This window comes from Sinohyriopsis cumingii, chromosome 12 (assembly GCF_028554795.1).
Source record: "Sinohyriopsis cumingii isolate HCF-2022 chromosome 12, ASM2855479v2, whole genome shotgun sequence".
Taxonomy (NCBI): Eukaryota; Metazoa; Mollusca; class Bivalvia; order Unionida; family Unionidae; genus Sinohyriopsis; species Sinohyriopsis cumingii.
The window spans coordinates 116,352,705-116,378,212 of record NC_142972.1 but is presented as its reverse complement, the minus strand read 5'-3'; the positions used below and the strand labels follow the sequence as shown (position 1 = coordinate 116,378,212).

The window sequence follows — 25,508 nt, the reverse complement described above, 5'->3', positions numbered from 1 at the left end:
AGTAATATAAAACTGCACAGTAATGTGTGTGTGATTTGGATATTTAAGGTAGCTTTTTTGAGTCATATCGCTCCTACGTCTGCTGTGTCGCAGTTTACAGTCACGTCTAGCACTCGGACATCATGCCGCTCACATGTATCAAGATGTCCCACCCAGTCACACTATCCTGACATCAGGCGGACCATTCTTTACACTAACATTTTAATGCTGAGCGCCTAGCGAGGCTGCTGTTAATACCATTTTATAAGTCTTTGGTATGACTCTACCGGGGCTCGAACTCACGACCTCCTGCATCTGAGGCGGACGCTCTAACCACTAGGCCACCAGAGCGGCAAACAGATTTGAACCAAATATGTTGTAAAATTATTCTCAACCTGATAAAGATTTTTGTTATTTGCTTGAAAACAGAAACAATTCTAATCTACGGGTGTGTTAAGTAATATTTGCCACAAGTCTGTGCAAATCCTTATTGTTTATGTACACTATATGATGGTACATTGATCCAGTTGTGTATACACACTATATGATAGTACATTGATCTAGTTGTGTATACACGATATATGATAGTACATTGATCTAGTTGTGTATGCACACTATATGATAGTACATAGGTCCAGTTGTGTATACACACTATATGATAGCATATTGATCCAGTTATGTATACACACTATATGATAGTACATTGATCCAGTCGTGTATACACACTATATGATATTACATTGATCCAGTTGTATATACACACTATATGATAGTACAGTACATTGATCCAGTTGTGAATACACAACATATTATATGACATTTGATCTAACATTTTTACTTAGGACGATCGTTTTCATCTATCCAAGCTAAAATATATATATGCTACTGCCACATATGTAGTCAATGTCAAACAATGAATCTAACCACACTTTTTTAATTATTATTAAAAATAATTAAACTTTCAACTCTATTGTTCGTACATGACGCCAACGGATTTAGAAGAAGCGTTTTTGTTTGCTTGTAACCTTTTCAAGATCACGTAGGTTCTTCGTTTGTTTTGTTATTGTATCCTTATAGGCGACATAGTTTTATTTTGTCCGTCCGTTGTCTGTCTGTAAATACTTTACACTGTGGTTACGTGTATCGCAAAGAACTATTTCAGGCACAGTGGTGGGCATCCAAACACATTTGTAGTTTATCAATATTATACATTCACTTTCTTTTTGAAGACGCGAAATGTGTACGCGTTATTAATATATATATTTCGAAATTCTTTCTATTGTATTAAACCCATTTTTATTTTTATTCTTGAACCGCTCTTGTGGCGCTGTCGTTAGATCGTCCTTCTCAGATGCAGGAGATCGCGGGTTCAAATCCCGGCCCAATCATACTAAGGACTTATAAAAATGGTACTTACAGCTGACTCGCAAAGCGCTCAGCATTGAAAGGTTAATATTAGGACTTGTCGGTCTGGTATCAGGATAATGTGACTGGGTGGGACATCATGTTGTATGTCTGCGGCATGATGCCCCAGTGCCAGACATCACTATAAACTGCCACACTGCAGACATCGTAGTGATATGACTGAAAAGCTACGTTAAAAATCCAAACCACACACACACATACACACGCTCATTATATAAATGTATTTCTGACTTATCAGGTGACATCTATTGAGTATTAATCAAAATCGTTTCAGAAATATGTTTATGATATTTCAACAAAGTATGACAGTGCTGAAGAAAGATGAAACTGCTGACATAATGTGTGATATTCCGGAAGGACGAAATCCCATTGCAGCTATAATTGACGATGCAAACAGAATCCTATACGTAGCAACCGGATACAACAGTATAGAATACATAAGCGCAAAACCTGAGCATATATCATGTGTCAACGAGACTTTGGGTAAACAAATAATAACATCGACAAACATATGTATGTCTGTATGCATGAATGCATGCATGCATGTATGTATGTATGTACGTATGTATGTATGTATGTATGTATGTATGTATGTATGTATGTAGTGAAGGGGGCCACCCTAGGGACAATGGAAATTAGCATTACAGACCCCCCCTGGGCCACTCTAGGGACTATGTAAATTTAACATGGGGAAATTGCTGGGCCACTCTAGGGACAATGGGAATTGAACATGGGGAATAGAGTTTGGGCTTGTCTAGGGACAAGGGGAATTGAACATGGAGAATAGAGTTTGGGCTTGTCTAGGGACAAGGGGAATTGAACATGGAGAATAGAGTTTGGGCTTGTTTAGGGACAAAGGGAATTGAACATGGGAGAAAGAAAAACTACTTTAGGGAAAAGGGGAATAGAACATGGGATTTTATTTTTTTTTAATAATTTTTTTAAAAAAAGGGGCAGGCAATGGAAAGTCATTCCCTTTCCGAGACCTATGAGTGGCCCTGAAAAGGGCCTTTGGGTTTCTTCTTCTTCTTTTATTTCCTCCACTTCTTCATCCATCCCCTTATCTTTTCTAATAATCCTTTCTTCTTCTTCTTTATATCTGACTCCGGTAACCAGTCAGGATGGCCCAACTCTCTAAACTTCCTCTGTATTTTCATCCAATTGTTGTTAAGCCTCTCAAACTCTTCCTTTTTCTTTTTGTTTTCCTCATCTTTTCTTTCTTCCCTCCATCTCTTTTTAATCTTCTCTACTTCTTCCTCCATTACTTTTCTCATCAGATCTTCTCCTTTCTTCATCTTGTCCAACCCCCATTTTACATTCCTGCACTCTGTCCAGTACAATATCTTTTCTAGGAAGCACCGGACTTGGATGACATGATCCAGTGCTTCCTTCAAACTTCCCACTCTGAAGTAAGGTGGGTTAATGAAGCCTCTTGACTTATTGACTTCTTCTTCTATCATCCCTGCTATGATATCTCTTGCTGTCTTTAGGCCTTGAACTTGACTGGTTACCAAGTCTTTCATATCTCCATGCCTCCATTCCTCTTATATTCTTCCTACAACATATTCTACATCCATTATCCAAAAATAGATGTCTCTCAATAGATTAAATAAAACTGATACTTGAGTCATTTTGCCTCAGTTATTCCTTAGAATGGTTCCAACATCAAACTTTGAGGGTTCTTATAGTGAAAGCGCGGACGTGAAGGAAAACATCCCCTAAACCAAAATTGATATTACCTAGATTATCACTTAAAACGCGCGGACGTGAAGGAAAACATCCCCTACTTTTCTCATTTCATATGATCTACTATCCACATACGTGAAGCATCAATAAACAAACCCCTAATATGCTACTTACACACGCAAAGCATTAAAATGAAACCCTAATCTACTATTCACACTAACCTATGCTAGCCCTTATTAACACACAATCATATACATTAACTTATACACTCACACTATGAAAAAGAGTCAGTGTTTATATTCACACTACTCTACATACACACATTGGCAAATCGATTGTTCTTTCTTTTCTAGAGTATTGGGTAGCCCTGAAAAGGGCTGTTTGTTTTTTGAACTCCAGTGACACCTGGTTAATGATAGCACCTTCCAGGCCTGGCACCACACACACATCTTCTTCCCCAGTCTCCTTTTACCTTTTCTCTTGAATGCGCAGAGGGAGGATGATTGGCTTCAGCACCCCAATCCTCTGTCTCTGGTATCTTGTAAGCCATCCTCTCTCCTATTTTCTTTTCCTCCTCTTCCCTCTGTCTTCTCTCCTCCTCTTCCTTCTTTATTCTTTCCTCTTCTACTATGGCCTCCGCGGCCAGTTCATTTAAAAGGCGCCTGACATATTCCAGATGTATCTGGAGTTCAAGAAGTTTGCTTATTCTGGTATTCATTGTCTTGTTAACGAACGAACAGGGTAGCTAGACTGCCCAGCGAGTTTCAATTTATACTGAAAGCGCGGACGTGATGGAAAACATTCCTTAAAACAAAATTGATCTTACCTAGATCATGACCAAACAACGCGCGGACCAAAAAGAAACACTCACTCACTTTTTTATACTGCCCATCACTATTCTAAAAAAATTTATTGAACAAATAATATACTATTCACATACGCAAAGCAATCCAATCAAACCCCAAATCTACTCTCCCCACACCTCAAACAGCCAAAAACATGATCTTAATCTACTATCCACACAAACGTACTTGAGCACTTACAAACACACAATCCTATACACAAACACATACACTCACATCACAAAAGAGTCAGTGTTTATATTCACACTACTCTACCTACACACATTGGCAAATCGATTGTTATTTCTTTTCTAGAGTATTGGGTAGCCCTGAAAAGGGCTGTTTTTTTGTTTGCTATGGCAATCTTTTAGTTTCTAAGAATGCAACGTCCTCTGAGGATAGACTTTCTGACGATAGGTCTGCTTCTTCGGAAAGAGAAGAAGAACTCTTTGGTGTCGATACGATAATCGACAAAGCCTCTGTCAGGTTCAGGTTGCTGCTGCTGCTGTTGTTGTTGTTGTTGTTGCTGTTGCTGCTGTCTCTGAAGTCTGTACTTCTTTGTCCATTCTTCTTTCTCCCTGTTCACTTCTTCTCTGAAGAGCTCTTCTATCAGGTCTTCAGTGACTTTTAACATTCTCACATTCTCTATCTCTTCTGGCTTCGGTATCAGACTGTGTCTGACCCTATGCAAATTCACGTAGGCTTCGTTTAGCTTAGCTAGTTTGGAGCACATCTTCGTAGGAGGATGAGTCGACAATGGATGGTTAGACTGGAAACTACCCCGGTTCTTAAAGTCAAAGCGCAGACGTGAAAGAAAACATCCCTCTACGGTTTTCGAGCATTAACGTTCAATGAGTGTCATGAGAGGGATAGTAAGAAGTCAAAGAGCATGAATCAACATTCTTATTGCCAAACAAAAGACAAAGGCATTTTTTTCAAAACACAACATTTTTTATTCAAAATCACTTAACACTAACAAACAACTCTAACATTTTTAACAATAATTCAACAATATAACATCAAACATTTTTTTCAAATGACAAACATTTTTTTTCAATTCACACTCTACTTTAAACAGGGCTGACAACGTTGTGAATGAAATTGTGATTTCCACTGTTGGAAATCATTAGGCCATTATTGGACACTACATTTCCTAGCTTGAGACAAAAGAGAAGCATAATGGTCACAAAACCATCGATCTACTTTCACATCGTTTCTAGAAGAAGAACGAGGATCAAAATGAGTCACTAAATGTTCTAAGGAATAGCCCAGGCTGCGATGATGCAGAAAATACACACAATATTGTCCACACACCAAGGAATCTGTGCCTTGTAATTTCACATTATTGAATCGGGTGGTCTGAGCATTTCTTCTCATAAAGTCAATGATATCGTCTTCCAAAGGGGGCAATCCGTACGAATCAAAATATTCCACACATCCTTCTTGAGGATAGTAGACGGCTACCCAGTGGGTTCCTGGGAGATGACTGTCGTCCGTGTTGATCACGTAAGCTAGATGGTCTTGAGGTTTGCGATGAGGGAGTTCATCTTCAGCACAGACGACAGGATTCCAAGAAGCCGTGTACGAACTGTGGTTCAAAAGGTAATAAAGTTCCCAAGTATCCATGTTTTGTGTGGTATTTTTCTTCTTGACAGGTAATAATAAGTCATCAATTCAATCCTGACTTTTGCTTGAAAATGTCTGACAAATAACCGTTTCTTCGTTTCGTCTCCTCACTTTGATTCAGGAGAGCTTCGATACGATCGATCTCTTGAGTGGTTAATGGTGGACAAGAATGTTCACGCAAGTCTTTATACCACTGATGCAACACGACTTCGTCCGAGATGAGACTCCAAGCTTCGTCCAGATACTCGTCCAATTTTTCTTCTTGACTCAGCATCAGGCATTTATCGTGTTGAATTTGACTGGGATGATCGTTTTGACATCCATAGCAATCTTTCTTGATCAATTCCGTCATTTTTTCCACCAAGTGTTTGGCAAAACAGGAGACTAAATGGGCTTCTTGTTCTGGCCATCTTGACTTCATCATGATAACTTCTTCGTCTTTGTCTTGAGATTCTTCTTCCCCGGTCACCTCACATTCCATGTCTATAGTTTCTCCACTAGGTAAAGAGGGATAACAGTCTTCCATAGCTTCTAATAGTCTAGAATGACTTCTCTCAAACTGTTGATTTCTATCGTATTATCGAATTCTGCATACAGGATGGCGTTCACTGTCTTGTCCAGTGCTTTTGCAAACTGAAGTTCCACACGAATCTGGCCAGATTTTATAGGGTGGAAATGTCCCTCGTCGCTGCCTTGGTCTGGAGTGAAATCAAAAGCCCACAAAGCATAGCCTCCTGCGTAATCTTCGTACGTAATGCCGTGACTAGTGTTGGTCCCTAACTGCCCGGTGGCTTGGTACAGGGACAAGTACGATCTCAAGTAATTCAACTTCGTGGGATCAAAGTCCGGTTCGAAAAGGTTGGGTACACAAGGTCTTGCCATCGCGACTGACTTCGATTTTCTTCACGTCGAAGTGTTGAAAGTGGAAAGGATTTTCAGCGAAGGCTCCGTTGAAGGCTGAATTCAGGACCATACCAAGGATTAAACGTTTGGGTAACTGTCCTTGAAACAGATGATCTTCGATCATGGAATGATGTCCAGTGGGAATGGTGAAGGTTTTCCCTTCCACGCGTCGTATGGGATATTTGGCGGTCGTTCTGCTCAAAGTGTTACTGATGTCGTTTCCCACTTTGGGTAACACTTCCACGCGTCGTACGTAGAGTTTGACGTCCTCGATTTTGCTCTTGGGATTGCCAGCAGTAGTATCAGCCAACAAATGGAAAGCGGCACTGCTGCGATTCAGTCTCAAGCGGACATTGACCCCGTTCAGCAAATATTTCTCTTGCAACCACATGTCCAAATGCAAACGATCCATCAGTTCTAAACTGTTCTTATTTAAGATTTTTTTGTCTTTCCTCAAAGCCGTCATTGCTTCCATCTATTTTGTCGAACTTGCCCGCTTCGTCAGGTTCCCATAGCACACAAGCATTGAGATGAGTATTCTTGGCATCTATTCCGTACGTCAAGAGATTTTCCAGGTAGGCACGATAAGGGTAAGTATCCATGCTGCTACTAACCGGTTTGTTATTCAAGTACAAGTCCACTGAGCTGAACAAGGAATGCATGAAATTGTTGACGGGAGCTATATTCTCAGTGTCTTCTACTGCACCATCATCCTTATCTAGAACTTTGACTTTCAAGTACAAGTGACTGCTATTCAGTTCGATGTAATCTTCGGGCTGTCCCTTGATTTCAAACTCGATGGGAGCGGAATCTGTCAATGAGGAGACGGGGTGAAATTCCACCCATTGGGATTCTTGCATCGTCATCATGGTGGGGGGCATGGCAAACAGATCCAGTTCCGACTTGGAACAGGCGCGTGACTCTCGGTGCATCACTTTTTTGTTGCTGTGTCTCAATAATCGAAAAGGTCTAAGTCTCGAACGGTTCTTCTTTTCTTGGTCTTTCTAGCTTTAGACGTGTGAAGTCTGGTGAAAGGGTGTTTTCTTCGTCGTCTCTTTCTGCCTTGTCCTTGCTGAATGCCTGATTCGGTAGCGTGCAGGGCATTTATAGGTGTGTCTCGTCGGCCCAAAAGGTCTTTACCCGTTTGTAGCAAGACATTTTTGCCTGCCCTCATGAAGGCTTCTTTGGGGTTTTGTTTGTCGATGATGACATTTTGGAGAACTTTTTGCCTTGTGTCAGTGCAGCATCTTTCAAGGCGTGCAATCCGCGTGTCACCATCGGTTTCAACACCGGAGCCACCGAACGAAAGGCCGATTTCAACATATCTCCTAAACCTTGTCCTCGCTGTCGAGCAACCCCTCGGTACACTGGATACATGACTTACGAGTCGCTAGAGAACCGTTTTCGAAAATGGAGTTTCACCGTGACTTTTCCTTTGGTGAATGGAATATTTTGTCCCAGATCTCCTTTTATAGCAATGTTGACCGTGTCCAAATACGACTTGCTGACAGGCAAATAGTGAGGATGTACAAATTCGCTGTGGACGTGGTAAGTGTTTCCACCTTCCTCGTCAGTGTTCGTGGCAGAATTTACTTTGAAAGGAATGACACGCAGTAACGGCACGGAGGTGTGTTCCACCACGTTGTACTCCACCACATCGGAGTACACAAACATCAAATTCAGTCCCTGGTTCAGTTCTACCGGGAAACGAAAATACCTTGCAAAATGCCCGTTATTGTCAATCTCTGCTTTCTCTATCTTTTTGGTATTTTTATCCGTGACCAAATTGAGGTCTCCACCCAAAATGTCATACAATTCAGGGCAAAATTTAATACGTATACTTTTTTCCTCACTTTCAAATTTGATGAGTAGACGATGAAACAGTTTGTGGTACTCAATGGTGACACGTTTTTTTAGTCCGGTCAGAATTTTGTCAAATGTTGCATAGAATTTGTCAGCGATGGCCTCCACCAGATGTTGACCACTAAAATAATGGCCTGAGTTAATTTTAAAGTGATAAACGTAAAAAGGAGGAGAAGTGTCACTGCTGCTGCGGGGTATTGGGTCCTTCGCAAGAAATGATCTATGTTGAGGAGTGTCCGTCATGTTTTGCTGCACCGTTGGGTCCATAATTTGGACGTCAAAAGCGTTTTGAGTTTCAGTGATGTTTTTGATTTGTGTTGGGTAAATCATTTCTACCAAAGCCACTTCCCAATGGGCTTCGTGCTCTAATGGGATGGCCTGAGGTAATTTGGCCGTGTAACAGCACAACGTGTTGTGGGGAAACACCTCCATGGAACTGTCACTGGGTAAGGTTAAGTAAAATTGGTTTTGGTGACTCATAATTCCAGAGTTCTGTGGCTGTCCGAGTGGTTACTGGACGTCAGAGGAGTGTCTCCGCCTAAAATGGGGTTGTTGTTGTTGTGGTTGGAGTGGTGACTGGCACTGGCACTGGACACAAGGTTCCCGTGGTTCCCGTTCGAGGTGAATTTCAGGGAGGGATTAGGAAGCAGGTAACCGATGCAACTGCTCAATAAAATGGTCCACAATTGTTTGTCTCCTTGTTGCAAACTCAAATTGGCGATGGCTGCCCCGATGACACAAATAACCACAAAGATTTGGCAGAAAAAGACGATTTGCGTTTTAGGCACACGTTCTCCACACCACACCCACAAGGGTTGTTTTTGTAAATCTTGCACAGAAGAACTGGGTGAAGGAGTGGTCGACGTAGCTGCGTCTGTGTGAAAGGGCATGATGGTCACTTCTTTTTATAGTCGATGACTTGCGAAGCGTCGATCCAAGAATCAAAACTGGGTGGATATCCTTTCCAACGTACTTTGACTTCTTTGACACGTCGTTTGCCCACTTTACGGGTTCTGCGTTCGAGAATGCTTTCGATGTCGTACACGTCGTCTTCTTTTCTGGTGACACGTTGTAACTCGGGCAGATAAAACGTTCCTTTGAGCACTTCTCCGTTCATGTCTTCCAATTTATAGACGGCAGGATGACGGCCATGCACTCGTCCAGTGACACGAAACAATTCGGTCGTCCAGTTAGGTAAGTAACCTTTGTCGAAAGTGCGTTTGGTTTTGCCAATGCGCACCCAATCTCCTACGGTCAACTCTCCACTTTTCTTGGGGACAGCCCTCGTCGGGGACGTACCAAACAGGCGCTCAAACACCAGCACTTCGTTCTCGGGAGTCACTTCTTGCGGGGCACGTCCGATGCTTCGATGGTAAGATTGGTTGTACGCTTGCACCAGGTGCGGTAAGATGTCGATGTACTTCAGAGTGTGGTGATGCGTAAAATATTTCCACATGCGTTCTTTCAAAGTGCGTTGAAAACGTTCCACGATGCTGGCTTTGGTTTCTGGATTCTCGGTGGTAAAAAAATGAATGTCACGTTTCTTTAATTCTTTTTGGAAAGATTCGTTCAGAAATTCGGTACCTTTGTCCGTTTGCCATCGAAGAGGGTGACGACCGCTTTGTTTCAACACCCGTTGCAGGGCTCGCACTAACTCGCTTCTCGATTTGGAAGTCAAGGGCACGACCCAGGCAAATTTGGAAAAGACGTCGATGACACAAAACAAATATTTGTAGCCGCGATTGTAGCTGGACAAATGAGAGACATCGGCTAAATCGGCTTGCCATTGATGATCGATGCCTTCCACTCGGGTGCGACTTCTGGAAAACTTGCGTCGAATGGGTTTGTGTAAAGTGTAGGTAGCTTGTTCTTGTAACCATCGTTGCACTTGAGGTAAACGGAGACTTTTCAGTCGCGTTTGGCAGCACGATACAATTTTTGAACTCCTGCGTAACCTGCAGGATGGGAGGGATCGTAGTAAATGCTGGCTAAAACTTTTTCCATTTTTTGTGTTTGTTTGTGTGTTAATAAGACACCCACTCTTGAAGGATGCTACTCTTTTTCTCTTGGGGTATTTTCTTGGATTGCAATGCTTTGCGTGTGCGACCGGCAATAGGTGTCGAGGAGGAGGAGGAAGATGTGTGAACAGGGGATATCGGTTCTTGTTTCACTTCTGTCTTCACTTCTGTCTTCACTTTCTTTTTCTCTTGTGATGAAGCAGGGGTGGTCATCATCTTTTTAATCATCCAATTCTGGAGGTAGGTGGTGTTGTTAACTTGCGTACTTTTTCTGGTGGAGTTTGAAACCCTTCTTCTTCTCCTTCTCCTTTTTCTGTCTTGGTCACTGGTACTGGTACTGGTACTGGTGATGGTGCTGGACTTTTCATCAAGGTCTTAAAATCTTTCAGAGTGGGTAGAGCTGTTTCGTCTAAAGTTTTCTGGTGAAAGAGTTGCAGTCGTTGCAAGAGTTGACCGTACTTTTGCGATTTTTCTGTTTCGGACAAATCTTGGCGATCCATCAAGGACTGCAATTCGTGTTGTAACTGGGACATCTCGCTCAAATGGGTATTGGGAGGTAAATGCGGGGTGCGTTGTTCTTGCCAACGATGGTATTTCATCCATCGTTTGTAAGGCACTAAAGCTAGTTTTCGTCCTTCCATGGGGTTGTCAGGGGTCGATTCTGAGATCTTGGGACTTCAGAGGGCCTTCTTATCTTGCTCCCACCAGTCCTCCCAACATAGTTCCCAAGACTCCTTTCAGTAAGGGGCCTAACAAGAGGGGTAAAATACCTCCACGCTGGACCATCATCTTCTTCTTTTGACGAATGGGAATTTTCTTTTGAACCATTTGGCGAAGAACGTGACGATGTTGGCCTAAGCATTGTTTCTGGTGTTTGGACAAAGGGATCGTGCCTTTCAAGACGTTCAAACAGCATTCGCACACGGTATCGATGACCTCTTTGGAGGCTGATTGCATGAGTTTTTTCGTAGAGGTGGAGAAGCTTTGGACAGGACAGATAACATGTCCCCATGTTTGACTAAACGAGGAGGCAGTCCTTTCCTTTTCATTCCTTGGGGTTGTTTAGAAGAGGGATGTTTTCTGGAGGGTGACATCTTTGAGTCTTCAGCACCAAAAACAATGATACCCTACTTGGTCACACACCTTTTTATACTGGAACGCGTCGGCACTCATTGTCTTTACGTCGTATCAATTTGAGGACAGGCATGACACGTCGTGCAGGGGTACGCAACGGACTCAATCGAGCCAGTTCTTGCTTGGACAAATCCAGTAAACTTTGTAACATGCCCGATCTTTCTTGGACTTTGATTTTGGGAGAAGGTACTTTGTGAGCCGCAGCCACTGCCACTAAATTAGAGGGTCCTGCCACTGGGGAAGTTCTTGGGGTCATCAACGGAAAAGTTCTTGGTGTGATCAACGTCTCCAAGTACTCTTCAGTTCTTGGTGTCATCAACGGAGAAGTGGATGAACGTGAGGCTGCCAGAGACGCGGTCACCGCCGTGGCAGGTCGTGGTTTGCGAGTGTAAGGTTGCGTCCTGGCCGAAGTGCCTCTCTTGCGACTAGTTTTCTTTTGTGGACTTTTCTTTTTCTGGGGACTTTTTTCTGTTTCTTTTTCTGGGGGCTTCTTTTCTTTTTCCGGGGTGGTGTCTGGTAAGAGGAGGGTCCCGCCACTGGAGAAGTTCTCCTTGGGGACCTGGTCTTTTTCTTCTTCTTCGGGCTTCGTTGGACCTTTTTCTTGGGGAGAAGTTTGGGGGCATTAGGATCCCATCTTAACAGAGAGCTAATGATGAACCCTCCTAGAGTACCGCTCCCTCCAGGTTTCAAAATGATTTGTTTTTTGGTTTGAGTATCGATGCGGGGATCGGCCAGTTGGGTCAAAGCGACTTTGTTTCGATCAAAAAAGAGTCTGGTTTGATGAGGAATCTGAATGATTCCTTGAAGTAATTGACGTGCCGTCACCGTGAACCATCGTAAGACTTCTTTTGAGACTAGCTTCTAAGACACGAGCTCGTATTTGTGGATTTTTTTCTCGACTGATGCCATACAAGGCAAGAATCAATTTGACGGGAAGATGCGACTGAAAGGACGTCATGTTCAAAATGTGTGTGAGACAGACGAAAAGGGTCTGAGGTTTTTATAGATTTTTTTGTGGAGTGAATTAAGTGGAGGACGGAGACGTGTTCAGGACAGGCCTTCCGTCTTGGCACCAGTGGTGAAACAAGTGGGTACGAAATCGCAAATCATCGGGGGTCGTAGGTTTCAAATCGATGAGTAAATAGGCGTGTGGAGTTTGAGTGGCATCGTCGTACGCCTGAGTCAGCCAAGGCGTTCCTAACTGTTTGGCTAAGACTTGCACTTGCGATTTATCTCGAGGGCTTTTAAACAAGACCACGTAATGCGCATTGAGACTGATGGTGCGATGGGCTTTACTTTGTTGAAACAAATTTTGGGTGATGTAAACGACACTGGCATTACGGTGATGCCCTTTGCGCGTGAACCACAGTTTAATTTCTTCTTCGTCTTCTCCTAACATGTCGTCGAAAATGACCAAATGGGTTTGACGGGAGTCAGAGACGATGCCGTCGTCTTCTTTAGGAATGATTTCCACAAACACGATGGAATCGCCTTGACTTTCTCGCAAGAGGCTGTACGCCGATTGCCACTCTTTGTAACACCACACGATCCGCTGAGGTGGCCGATCGATCAAATGATGTATATGTTCGATCAAACGTTTGACGAATTCCGTTTTGCCTGAACCGCTAGGTCCGGCAATGAACATGTTAAAGGGATGACGAAGATACAAAGCCTCCCAACTGGCACGATCTAAGTGTTCGTCGATGACTTTGACAGTGGAGGAAGAGGGAGCAGAGACAGCAGAAATAGCCATAGTGTCAGGAATGTCACTTGTGACACGAAAACAGACAAGACGAGAGTTTATATACTTTTTTCAGAACACGTTTATTGAATGTTTTAAACATGAATACGAAAGACAAAAATACATAAAAGCCAAAGGCTTAAGTACAAGGATAAAAGGCACATGATAACCGTCAACGTGGAATAGAAACAAGTGTCTGTACAACATGTTTTGGGTAAAGTTATAACCAGTTCTATAGGGGGTAAGGTCACACATGTCTCCTCCCGAAAGGTCTTTCAGGTCTGTCCACGACAGTCCTGTCCTGGGTGACGGGTTCTTCTGGCACCGTCACTAACACAGGTTGAAAAGTAACTTTTTTCTTTGGAAGTTGAAAGGAAGGATCACAACTCTCGTGCATACTGGGCCACTTCTTGGGTCCAAGCCTCAAAACCCCTCTTTTTCCAGGCACGGACATCTGTCCAATGGGGGTGTAAGTCACAACCTACACTCACATCGTCATACACGTCTTCGGTAGCTAAAAGTTGACGAATCTTTTTTTCCCATAGAGGTCGATAAGTATCCAGATGAAAACGTAAGGCTTTGAGCAAAAGGAGTCTCTCGTGAACATTTAAAGGCACCACTTTCATGTTGAATGGGTGGTAAGTACTCTTCGTAAAGAGTCCACAAGGAATCGGCTGGTAAACGAAATCCTAGAAAACAAGTCACTAAGACACACACCACTTGTCGACCCAAATTGAATGGATACAGTTCTTGTAATAATCGATGGTAATGATCCACGGTTTGAATATGGTCATTGAGTTCCTTCCACGGAATCTGTTGGATTACATGCGATAAAAGTCGTGGCATGGCAGCCTGCTTTTATAGTCTCTTTGTTTCTGTAACAATACACGTACTTTCTAGCCAGAGATCTTCGTTCTCCAGTGGGGAATTTAAATGTTGCATACTGTAACCGAAACGTCAGACTTCGTTTAGAAGTTTCCTCTTCCGCTAAGTAGATTCCACGTAAAACATGTCGGTAATCCTTTACCTTGTCTTCCTCAATGTGTTGTACTAGGTGAATCTCGAAGTAACCAAACGATCAACACGTGGATCATCGGGGGCTTGGAAGTATTGAACAAGGTCTGACCACTGAAACAATTTCTGACGAATCAGTTCTCTTATACCATTCAGGTACCAGTGGTTAAAGATCTGGTGACGTAACGGATGCAACTGTTCTTTACGTTTGACTTGTATTTTGATAAATGCGTTCTCTCAACTCCACAGGCAAAGCACGAATGTTCTCTTGTAAAGTATCCATAAACAGGTCATACTAAATCCTCTATTGTCTGACAGAAGAAATGTACCGTTTGCACAGCCATGGTTTTACTTCAGTGCCAAATTTAAATCGTTTAGTCACTAATTTACACATTACAATTCGTTCAGAAGTTTCCTCTTTCACTAAGTTGACATTGTGTAAAAGATGTCGGTAATTCGTTAACTCTTCCTGTGGAATTCGATGCAGTACGTTTACATTGTAGCAGATAGAATCGTCAATAACAAACCAATCCTTTTTAAAATCAGGGGGTTGTTGATCAGTGTCTGTCCAATGGAACACTTTCAACTGAATCAGTCCTTTTATAGCATTCAGGTACCAGTGATTAAACATCTGGTGACGTAACGGATGCAATTGTTCTTTACGTTTGACTTGTATTTTGACCAGCTCTCGGTAAATGCGTTCTCTCAACTCCACAGGCAAAGCACGAATGTTCTCATGTAAAGTATCCATCAACAGATTATGGTAAGTTACTTCAATGTCTCGGTCCCACTAAGGGTAAGTAATGACAATTCGGTGACCATCGAGCATGTTCTACGTAGGCCGAATCTTGCGGTTCCCAGTAGTGAAGTGACACACCGCAACTGAAGCACTTGACTTTATCTCCTTCGCCCAAGTAGCTCTGGCTAATTCTTCGGGGGTCGGGCCTCCCAGATACTTAGACCATTTTCCTTTGAACGATTGAAGACGATTTTCAAAGTCGCAGTATTCCGACAAACGCACAGGAAACGAATATTCGTCTTTCACAGGTTCGTTTCGATGAGGGATGGGTGACATGGACAGGAGTTTGCTCAGGCCTGGATGACATCCGTGGGGGGGGGGGGGTAGACGTGAAGGTGAACATCCACCTTTAAAACGAAACCCAGTAAAATGTCCAAGAGGACGAGTGGCATCGCTTTCGCATTCCTCAGGTTTGACACGCACAGCATCACTTTCCATGATAGGGGTAGTGAGAACAAAGTTCCCATGATGCTTTACGGCATTGCTAAGGTCACAACGTACAGCAGCGTACCCATCGCAAGGCTCACAATCGCATTCCACTTCCGAAGTCCCACACTTGAATTGTGCCTTTCTAAACAACTTGTTATGTGTTTCTCTGAAAGTATTCATCTTGTTCGCTCGGTCTTGGTAGTCCCAATGAACTATCGATCTTGACCATAGCCCCTTTTTATACTAGTCGCAATGGAATCTCAAGCTTGTACATCGTTCCTTTTTTATGTTTTTTATGTCTTGTTTTGGAAGGTACCGTCTCTAAGGTACCGTCATCATTGTACCGTAATGTCATGGGTGGAAAGGCCATAGAAAGGTAAGGGCAGTGCGGAGACCATCGAGTATGTTCCAGAATAGCTGAATCTTTGTAGATACATAGATCCATTCGTAACTTCAGGCCACAAGCGAAACACTGTACTTCATATCCCAATCCTGACTCAGGTCCCAAGTAGACAAATCCTGTTCTAGCTAAAACATGCGAAGAAGGTAATCCTTCCCTATCCGTAGGCTATTTCTGAAACGTGTCCAATCGACGGGTACAATCACAATAGTCAGGTAAGAAGACTGGAAAATGGTAGGGTTTGAACTTGGAGTTCTCATCGGGTTTCTCACTCGATTCTTGCTGTGGCGAAGTCATCCTTCTGGTGGGTGGCTATCCTCTTACAACCAATGTTTTATACCAACGTGTCCATACGGCAAAGTAAAGTGGTTGGGTAGTCGCACTCGCTTCTGGTACACGATTTGATAGACTTTTTCCAAGGGTCGACTGACGATGTGGTGAGTGGGTAAACGTACAATCTTGTTGGATTGATAGGTGGTCACTTTAAAGTGTTGATCTTTTCCAGACTGCAAGGCTTCTTTCAGTACCCCAAAGTTCACCACTCGACTGGTACGATAATTCAGAGTCAATCCTTTCACTTTGCACGTCGTGTGCACTTCTCCTTGTTTGTCCCGGTATTCGTAGCCGTAATTTTTGGGACCGCCACTGACGAAACTTAGAATCTTGTCGTCGGGATGCTCGTCTGTTCAGGCTCCTAAACGGTCTCCTTCGATGTCAGGGTGATGTTGACTCGGGTGATGGATGTAAATGCAACTGTCCGTGTCAAAGTACAGGACGCGTTCCCCTAACAGTTCTAAAGCTTCGTACAATTTTAAGCGAGCATGGGCTGTCACGTAAGCCGCAATGATGACATTTCCAAAGGGGTCGTCTTGTACAAAGTCCAGATCTTCTTCGTAATTGACCAAGGTCAAATCCTCGCGAACGACGTCCACGTGTTTCATGTATTTGGTTTTGTCGTGAATCATCTGGAAGTAGCGGGAAGGTTCTGTCAAATATTCCGTCTTGGGTAAACACGGTCGTTGTGCCATTTTACCCCACAAGCAATTTAACATCACTTTGGCAAACGATCGCCTGCCTTCGTTTTTCTCGATGTGATCTAAAGTGATGCCTTCTTGTTCATAGTATTTCTCTTTGAATGTCTTTTCGTCTTCGGGAGTGTGACACCAGGAAGGATAGCCGCTGGCTTCTTGTTTCAGTTTCAAAAAGGCATCCACGTAGTCTGCGAAAATGCCTTTCTGACTGGGGTCACCCTAGTGGTATTGTTCTGTCTTGGGAAAGTGGCAAATTTCGTACACTTCAAACAGTTGGTATCCCATGTCCAGAGCTTTGAACAATTCTACGCTGACCCAGGTTCCCGTCAAGGCCCGTTCTTCCTGGGTGTGCTGACAAGGTGGATCTTGGTTGCACGTTTCGGCACAAGTACGGCACAAAGGAAACATCAGTTTGCCTTGGCAATGGTGAGGTAAGACGGGATGGTACAAGTCCGTGGGAGGCAAAACTTTACACTTGATCAAGCCTTCGTATTGTCGAATGTTTTTCAGGTCGATGTGTTCCGTCAGCAATTGTGGGTGCCCTGTAGGAAAGCGACAATATTTGCACACGTAGGGATACAGCGAACACACGTCCAAGTATTTGATTTCTTCTCCTTTCTCTTCGTCGGCTTGGTACAGCAAACAGGTGGCATTGGTTCTTCCTCCGTACAAACTATCCCTCGGGTTCAGCGGGTCCATGAACTGGTAACTTTCCACGAGGCGTTTAAACTCGGGATCGGTTTTCAAATGGTGATCGTACTCGTGTTCCCACATTTCCACCACTTGGTATCCTTCCTGTTCTAACTTTAGGCGTCGCTGACAAGTGGCCTGGTACAAGTCTTCCATGGTTCGTTGTAAAAACTGATTTTTAGTGCTACGGTCAGGGTAACAGACGGGACATCCGTGAAATAAGCAACCGTTAAACTCGTACACGATCTTGGGGTTTTCTAAGTCTCAGCCATCGACCGAATACGTTCCGATGGTCTTTTCACCCCCTCCGTTGCGGGCATGCTGAATCCACTTGTCTTCCTTGTCGCACAAATAATGTAACCAGCGTAGGGCTTTGACCGAGTATTGACGTTTGACATAGTGGGTCGTTTGAGGACTGATGACAGCCACGGTGTTTTCAGGCATGAATCGTTGGCGGTACACTAAGGAACACGCTTTGGCAATGGTGCAAGCTTCTTTCAAAGGATCGACCCCTCCGTGTTCCATGAACAGTTCTCGAAATTTTCCACAGCAACGTCGTAAAATGTCCACGTCGGAACGACAATACTTTAACATTTCTTCCTGAAAGTCGAAAGGGTCAGAGGCGTGAGCCTGGTACCAAGCGTAGAAAGCTTCTCGTTGTTCGGTACGCATGTTGTCAGGGTCGTAATAGTGAGCCTCAGGCAAATGGGGTAGAACGACGTGTTGATTGGCTTCCGTATTGAAAAAGTATGGAAAGTACCCTTTAGCCGTTTCTGTCATTCCAAATGTTTTAGGCATTCGACTCAAAGGCATGGCCAAACAGCTCATCGAATCTTTAAACTGTACTTGTCCCACTTGCATGAAAATGATTTTGGCTCCGTTCAAAGTGACTTTAGGACGCTCAGTGCCTTGTTCCGTATAGTATCTGAGAAGAAACTGTCCATCGTATCCGGAGAAATTGTGAGCCATCACCGTGGCATGACGATGACAATCTCCGTAACGTTCGATGTCCTCTTGGCTCCACGTCTTGTCGATGGGGTCTAAGACCCATTGGGCGAAATCGGCTAGCGTGTTCGGTCCCCGAAAGATTTTTTCACGTCCTCCAGGAATCTTGCTGCAGTGAGGGCAATGACTGAAGATAGGTTCTTGAATGCACTTCTCGCACGCTCGATGAGCCACGCAGAAATTAGGAATGTGAATGCCGGTCTCTTGCATGCATTCGAAATCGAAAAAGATGAAATTGCCTTTCTTCTTGTGTCCATCCTCTTTCTCTGGTGGGGGTTGGTATTTTTGCACGTAGCATTCGTGTTCCAAGTCCACGATGTGGTGACAAATGTGACATTTATTCCTTCCTGAACATACGTGTGCCTTGGCATTATTGGTACGTAGGCCTTGTCCACACGAGGGGCACAATCTCAGCAGTTGACAAGCCCATTTCTGCTGTGAACCTTGCGTCTTCAAATTTTGTTGGTAACAGGTAGGACTGACAAACGTGCGCAGACAAGTTGAACAATGCACTAGTCCTTCGCTCAGACAGGGTGGAGAGGCCAAACATCCTGAGCATTTCGATCCACAGTATTTGTGTTGCTCTCGATTATTATAACCATGGTCACATTTCTCACAGTAATATCTGTATCCCAGGAATCCGGTGATACTGGTAATGGTATCGAAATGTTCATCGTGATGATAGACATGAATGTATTTTCCATCCTTAAAATCTTGGCCTCGAAACAACAGAGGCCCACGCACTACTTGAGGGTACACTTTCAAGGTGTAGCGTGGAGCTAGGACATCTTGCAATTTTTGCATCTCAGGAATGCCACAGGGTGTGTCTTTGGACAGTCCGGCTTGTTGTAACTGGAGTTCTGCTTCATTTCGTTGTTTGGCTCGGTCCGATTTTCGAATATTCTCCCAGGCTCTTTTCCATTCTACCGTGTCGTTTTTGTTGACATAGGTTCGTCCCACCACGATGGCACGGGCTAAACACATCTGGTCTTGAGGGTTCTTAATTCGGACAAGACTTGTTTAGGTGTTGCGAAGGTCGTCCACCAATAAGACCTTTTCGCGTCCAGTCCCTTGAGGAGGAGAGACGTGGGTCATGTCCAGTGTGGCTTTTACATCGGTGATGTCAAACTGGTCATTAGATTGTTGCACGTGTTGAATCTTGTCCATGACTTTGGAAGCGGTCAATTCTGCAGGGGTGCTAAACTCGATACAAACAGGGGATTTCAAACCGTCGTGTTGTATGGAAAGTCTCAAGCGATCGTCTTCTTTGGGTTGACATTGTCGCTTGAGTGTGGTGAGCAAAGAATCCCACACCCCAGTGATGAACCCTTCTGCTTTCTCTAACGGTACTTCCGCCTTGAAATCTTTAAACTTCACTGTGTATTTGTAAGCCGTGGTTCTAAATTTTCTAGAGGAGCGCTTTTCCGTCTCTCGAATGGAATAGTACTTTTCAGGGTTGACTAAGGGTGGTGAACTTTGTTTAGAGGGTTCGGATTCTGGTTCACTCATGTCCTCTTCAAAATCACTGGCATGAATTTGTGCCAAGACTTCAGCTCTGGTACGAGGCGATAGATCACGTTTCTGCCTCTTACTTTCTTCTTCTTTCTTCTCGAATGAATTGGATCGTTTCATCTTGAGTGAAAAACGTCAAATGACTCAAGTTTAAACACCATGGACTAATTTATAGTCCTGGCAGACCAGCGTATATAAAAGGGTGTGTGTCTTGTCCTTTCACTATTCATTTCACTCTCTAACCGAGCACAACGATGGAAGAGACTAGCCAAATCGAACGTTTCATCAGAGCTTTGCGATTTGTCATCAGAAATTTTTCTTCTGACCAGCCGAGGGTCTACTCACCATCCTTTCGAGATAAAAGTCAAGATACTTGCTATATCTGTCAGAAGAAAGGGCATTGGTCTTCAGAGTGTCCAGACCATCAAAAAAGAAAAACAGGGGCTAGAAAAGACAAAAGTCAAGATACCTGTTATTATTGTCAAGAAAAAGGACATTGGTCTCCAGATTGCCCCAAAAAGAAACAAGAGGAGTCAGAAGAAGAGAGGGATTCTTCAGAAGAAGAGAGGGATTCTTCAGAGGAAGAAAGCAGACAGGTGAAGAAAAAGAAACAGGAGAAGAAAAGAAGAAGGGAAGAAAGTGAGGAGGAAGAGGAGGAAAAGACTGTGACGGTGAAGAAATTTAAAAAACAGAGAGAGTAAACAATGAGATAGAAGAAGTCTATAAACTTTTTAAAGTGTTCTGTTGTGAATTGTGAATTGGATTGTAACTATTGAGAAAAGAATACATTATTTATATAAGGTAAGTGTCTTTGAGTTTTGATTTTAAATAAGAAGCTACACTCACGCACCCATATACACGTACTATAGTGGTAAAAATGGTTTTTTTTGTTGATTTTTGAGTTATTGGCAATTGAAAGTGTATCTCTTTTCGAGAGACGCGGGTGGCCCTGAAAAGGGCCTTTTTTGGTGTAGGGGTGAGTTTAAGCAATCAACTTTAACTGCCTCAAGCCTTTGCCACGGCCAAGGCCTACTTCTGGACTGCGGAATGTTGATGATGATGATGATTTGGTTGAAATCGCTAAGGGTGGTACGACAGGCTTAGTCACAGGGTTGACGTGTTTAGCTCGGGAAGGTCGTATTCTTTTCGGTCGTGATAAAGAAGTCTGATACATTTGTTTCAGACTTCTTAACTCCGCTAAAATGTCTAACAGTACCGTGACCGTTTGATTTTCACCCTGTTGTTTCTTTGCTGCTACTTCTTCTTGTTGTTGTTTTTTTCTTACCTCTTCTTCTTGCTGCTGTTGCTGTAGAAGAAAAGCTTGTTCCGCTTCCTTTTGTCGTTGCATAAATTTCTCCAATTCTTCTTTCTGTCTTTGTCTAAAATTCTCCACTTGCGGTAATGAAGAAGGTGACGAAGGTTCCGGAACAAATTCTTGCGAGATAAGAAAATCCACAAAATCCCAATTTACCTCTTCTGAAAGTAAGTCCGGGTTCCCTTGGGCAGTCTCCACTGCTGGTGCACCCCAATGGATCGTTTTCTGAGTTTCCGTCATGTTGAATCACTGTCGCATAGATTGACTGCACACAGGCGCTAGCGAATCTATATAGACCACGTGACGTCACAGACTGCTCTCTTCGGATTGGATGTGGGCTGACTGAATTTTGTAACGCGTGTTTGGATTGGTGAATGAACTCAATCCGTTTCAATCCTTCCTCTTCCTATAAATAAGCACAGTTCACTGCATTGATTCACCTGTTCTCGTCGCCTCAAGATGTGGACCACAGTTGAATCATCCACCCTTGTGTCTTCAATGATGTTTAGGACGGACATGCTAATGTATGTCCGATCCAAGTGGACCGTTGTCCACAGGACAGACACCAGTCTGTGGATACGTAGGATCTACGTAGAAAGACAAGGATGCCTCAAAAGAATGCTGATTTACGGTCCTACAGTGAGGCGCAGCCTAAGGACAAGAAGAAGACCAATGCGGTACCCCTTATGTTAATGGATACATTAACATAAACCCAAAGGCCCTTTTCAGGGCCACTCATAGGTCTCGAAAAGAGAATGACTTTCCATTGCCTGCCCCTTTTTTTAAAAAATTTAATAAAAAAAAATATAAATAAAATCCCATGTTAAATTCCCCTTGTCCCTAAAGAAGCCAAAACTCTATTTCCCATGTTCAATTCCCCTTGTCCCTAAACAAGCCCAAACTCTATTCTCCATGTTCAATTCCCCTTGTCCCTAGACAAGCCCAAACTCTATTCCCCATGTTCAATTCCCATTGTCCCTAGAGTGGCCCAGCAATTTTCCCCATGTTAAATTTACATAGTCCCCAGAGTGGCCCGGGGGGGGGGGTCTGTAATGCTAATTCCCATTGTCCCTAGGGTGGCCCCCTTCACTACTTATGTATGTATGTATGTATGTATGTATGTATGTATGTATGTATGTATGTATGTATGTATGTTAGGAGAATAAGTTTAAAAATGTGGAGATAACAAGAATATTTCTAAAGATAAGGCAGGACAAATTAAGAAAACTTTGGGATGATAGTTCTTCGAGACAAACGCTTCAGATCTTATAAAAGGTACAAGTTTAATGGATAAAACTTGTTAAAATCCCCTTGAAAACGAACCCTTTCAAAGAAAGCAAATATATTTTTTTACAAGATAATCTCAAGCTGTAACAAGAATCGAAGTAAACACGGTTTTTAATACGTACCTTATGATATCGTATGCCTCATAAAAGTACCTCTAGTAAACCATAATAAAGTTTAACAGAAACTTTCCTACTCAATATTACACATCCAGGTACTGTACATAAATGAAAAATAAATTTTTGTAAAATAAATTATTGAAATATATATTTATTAAGTGATATAATTTGAACTTGTATTGTCAAAGACGTCTGCAGCTGTGTCCTTAAATTGTAAAAAGTAATATAAAAAGTTTTGTCTTATTCAGTAACATCTATGATCTTAATTCGAAGTGTTTTTCTAGTTTACAGACATATGAATAAGATAGCAATTGCCGCAGTTTGTTTCCTGGCAACATTTTACAAAATCAAAATAGTAAAAACAGTGAACCCTATTACAATAGAACTGAACAAGAATTACATATTTTCTTGTAGATATTCAAGGTTATTGAGACAAAGGGTCTAAAATCAGAATATCACTATAATATTAATAAGTGGATAACTAATTTCAGTATTTCATGATGTTTATAGTTATTTATATGATACACACTTACCTTTCATTTTGTACGTTCCATAGATTTTAGTGAACTGAATGTTCAGTATGTTGTACAGTTGTATGTTTTGGCCATGTTTCTAATTTGCAAATGTTGTACCCGATACCAAGAATCAACAGAATGTCTAGTTTAGACAGTGACCAAAAATATCTTTACCAGTTTTAGTTATTCCTTTTGTTCTTTTAACGCTTCCTTCTCCTCCTTGATATCTTGCTTTTCTTCGTTTAGCTCTACCGTTTCCTCTTTTACATTTTTTGTTACGTCAAGCTCTACCTTTTCATATTAAGATCTTCCATTTCCTCCTCAACAATTTACACCCAAAAACGATTCACAATGTGACATCGGCCTTTGATGCCTGTAACTTATCCAAGGATGATCCCTGTACACCGGAGTTCATGGATACTTAAAATGTTTTTGTGAAGAAAAGACATCCACCCCCAAGCAAGAACCTGTTACAACCTCTTACGAAATGGCCACGATTATCACATGGCATTTTAACATTTTTACCTCCATGTGTTTAGTGATATTTTGTACCCCATGTTAAACATCTTTGATATGTCTGAAAAGTTCATATATGGCAATATTAGATAGTGTTACCGCATCTAAGAACTTGTTCCGATGAAAAGACTACTCCCTGTATCCCTGACAGCTTGTGCCTTTTTTGCTTCAGTCTCTGTGAACATAAAACTAAACTAAATTTTATCATCTTGGGTTCTCGAAGAAAAATGTTTTCTTTGAACTAAATATATTTTTGTACGCAGTAAATATTGTTGTCGCAATTTTATAATGACGAACAAATGCGGTTTTATCTCATTGCAAAGCTTCGTTTGTGTGTGCGTGTGTGTGTTCGTATGTTAGCGTATGTGTATGATCGTATGTGTGTGTGTGTTCGTATGTGTGCGTCTGTGTTCGTATGTGCGTGTGTTCGCATGAGTGCGTGTGTGTGTGTTCGTATGTGTGCGTGTGTGTGTTCGTATGTGTGTATGTGTGTGTTCGTGTGTGTGTGTGTGTGTGTTCGTATGTGTGCGTGTGTGTGTTCGTATGTGTGTGTGTTTTTGCGTGTGTGTTCATATGTGTGCTCGTTTGTGTGTGTCTGTTCGTATGTGTGCGTGTTCGTACGTGTTTGTGTTCGTATGTATATGTGTGTGTTCTTATGTGTGCGTGTGTGTGTTCGTATGTTTATGTTTATTATTATTATTATTATTATTATTATTATAGGAACGAAGCGAACAAGATTTCTCACTACGACCAGTTGACTGATGATGTTTGCCTACTATCTACCAAATTAAAGTTCTCATTACGAAATTAAAGTGATCATTACCAAATTAAACTAGACAGAAGCATATCAAATTTAACCAAACGCATATTAAAATAACTGGAAATGTTGCAAATTCACTTTTTGTAAGTAAAACAATGAGCTGTCGGAAACTGAAGCTTAAATAGTATTTCCAGTGATCTCAATAAAATTGCAATAGATTAAAGAAGCCCTGTCGAGGATATGGCTAGAAAAGGAGATTATATTTATCAAAATATCGCCCCAAGAGAAAAAGTTTGTTATGATACCGTCTATTATTTTTGTGTTACCTTGCTGTAGTGGAACAGAAAGATTATCATGACCGTGACATCTCGTCGTGCTAATAGTTCGGCCTGCAGTGTGCAAATGCATCAAGTCATCATCTATGATGTAATGTTTCTAAATTTTAGTGTGGAAAAGAATCAACATTCCGGCACCAAGTCCAAATGAGGCCAGTATAACGTCAATAGCACTATCGTCCGGACGACTTCACGCGATCCTAAAATCGTCGCAAAAAAGGAAAGCGAGTCTCATGACGATTGATTTGACGATGACTAGCATTACCAAAACAGAGGAAATAAATGCAAATGATCCAAGAGGATTACTCGCTTTCATAAAGGAAAATCGTGGTAACGGCTTTCACCTTATTGTATCTATTGGAATCAATGTAATTAGTATTTTTGTTTACCGTATGACCTGTGCCACCATTGTCTATTGTTATTACAAACGACGCTGTTTCAACGTGTTTGAACAACTGTTTGGCTTCTTCACAAACATACGTTAAGAATCTAAATCACTATTTTCAAGTAATATCTTTTTCAAAAACAGATTTTTAACTTGAAATTAGCGATTCGTTTATAGTCCCC

General features: G+C 42.3%; 1 protein-coding gene across 1 annotated transcript in view; it reads left to right on the top strand.

Annotated features, from left to right (window-relative positions):
- Positions 1-25,508, top strand: part of LOC149787303 (uncharacterized) — a 107,782-nt gene that overhangs the window by 44,400 nt on the left and 37,874 nt on the right. The window contains exons 6-7 of the mRNA XM_089977840.1: positions 1,679-1,887; positions 25,053-25,271. Coding sequence (XP_089833966.1) covers positions 1,679-1,887; positions 25,053-25,271 — 428 coding nt within the window. The remainder of the gene's footprint in view (positions 1-1,678; positions 1,888-25,052; positions 25,272-25,508) is intronic.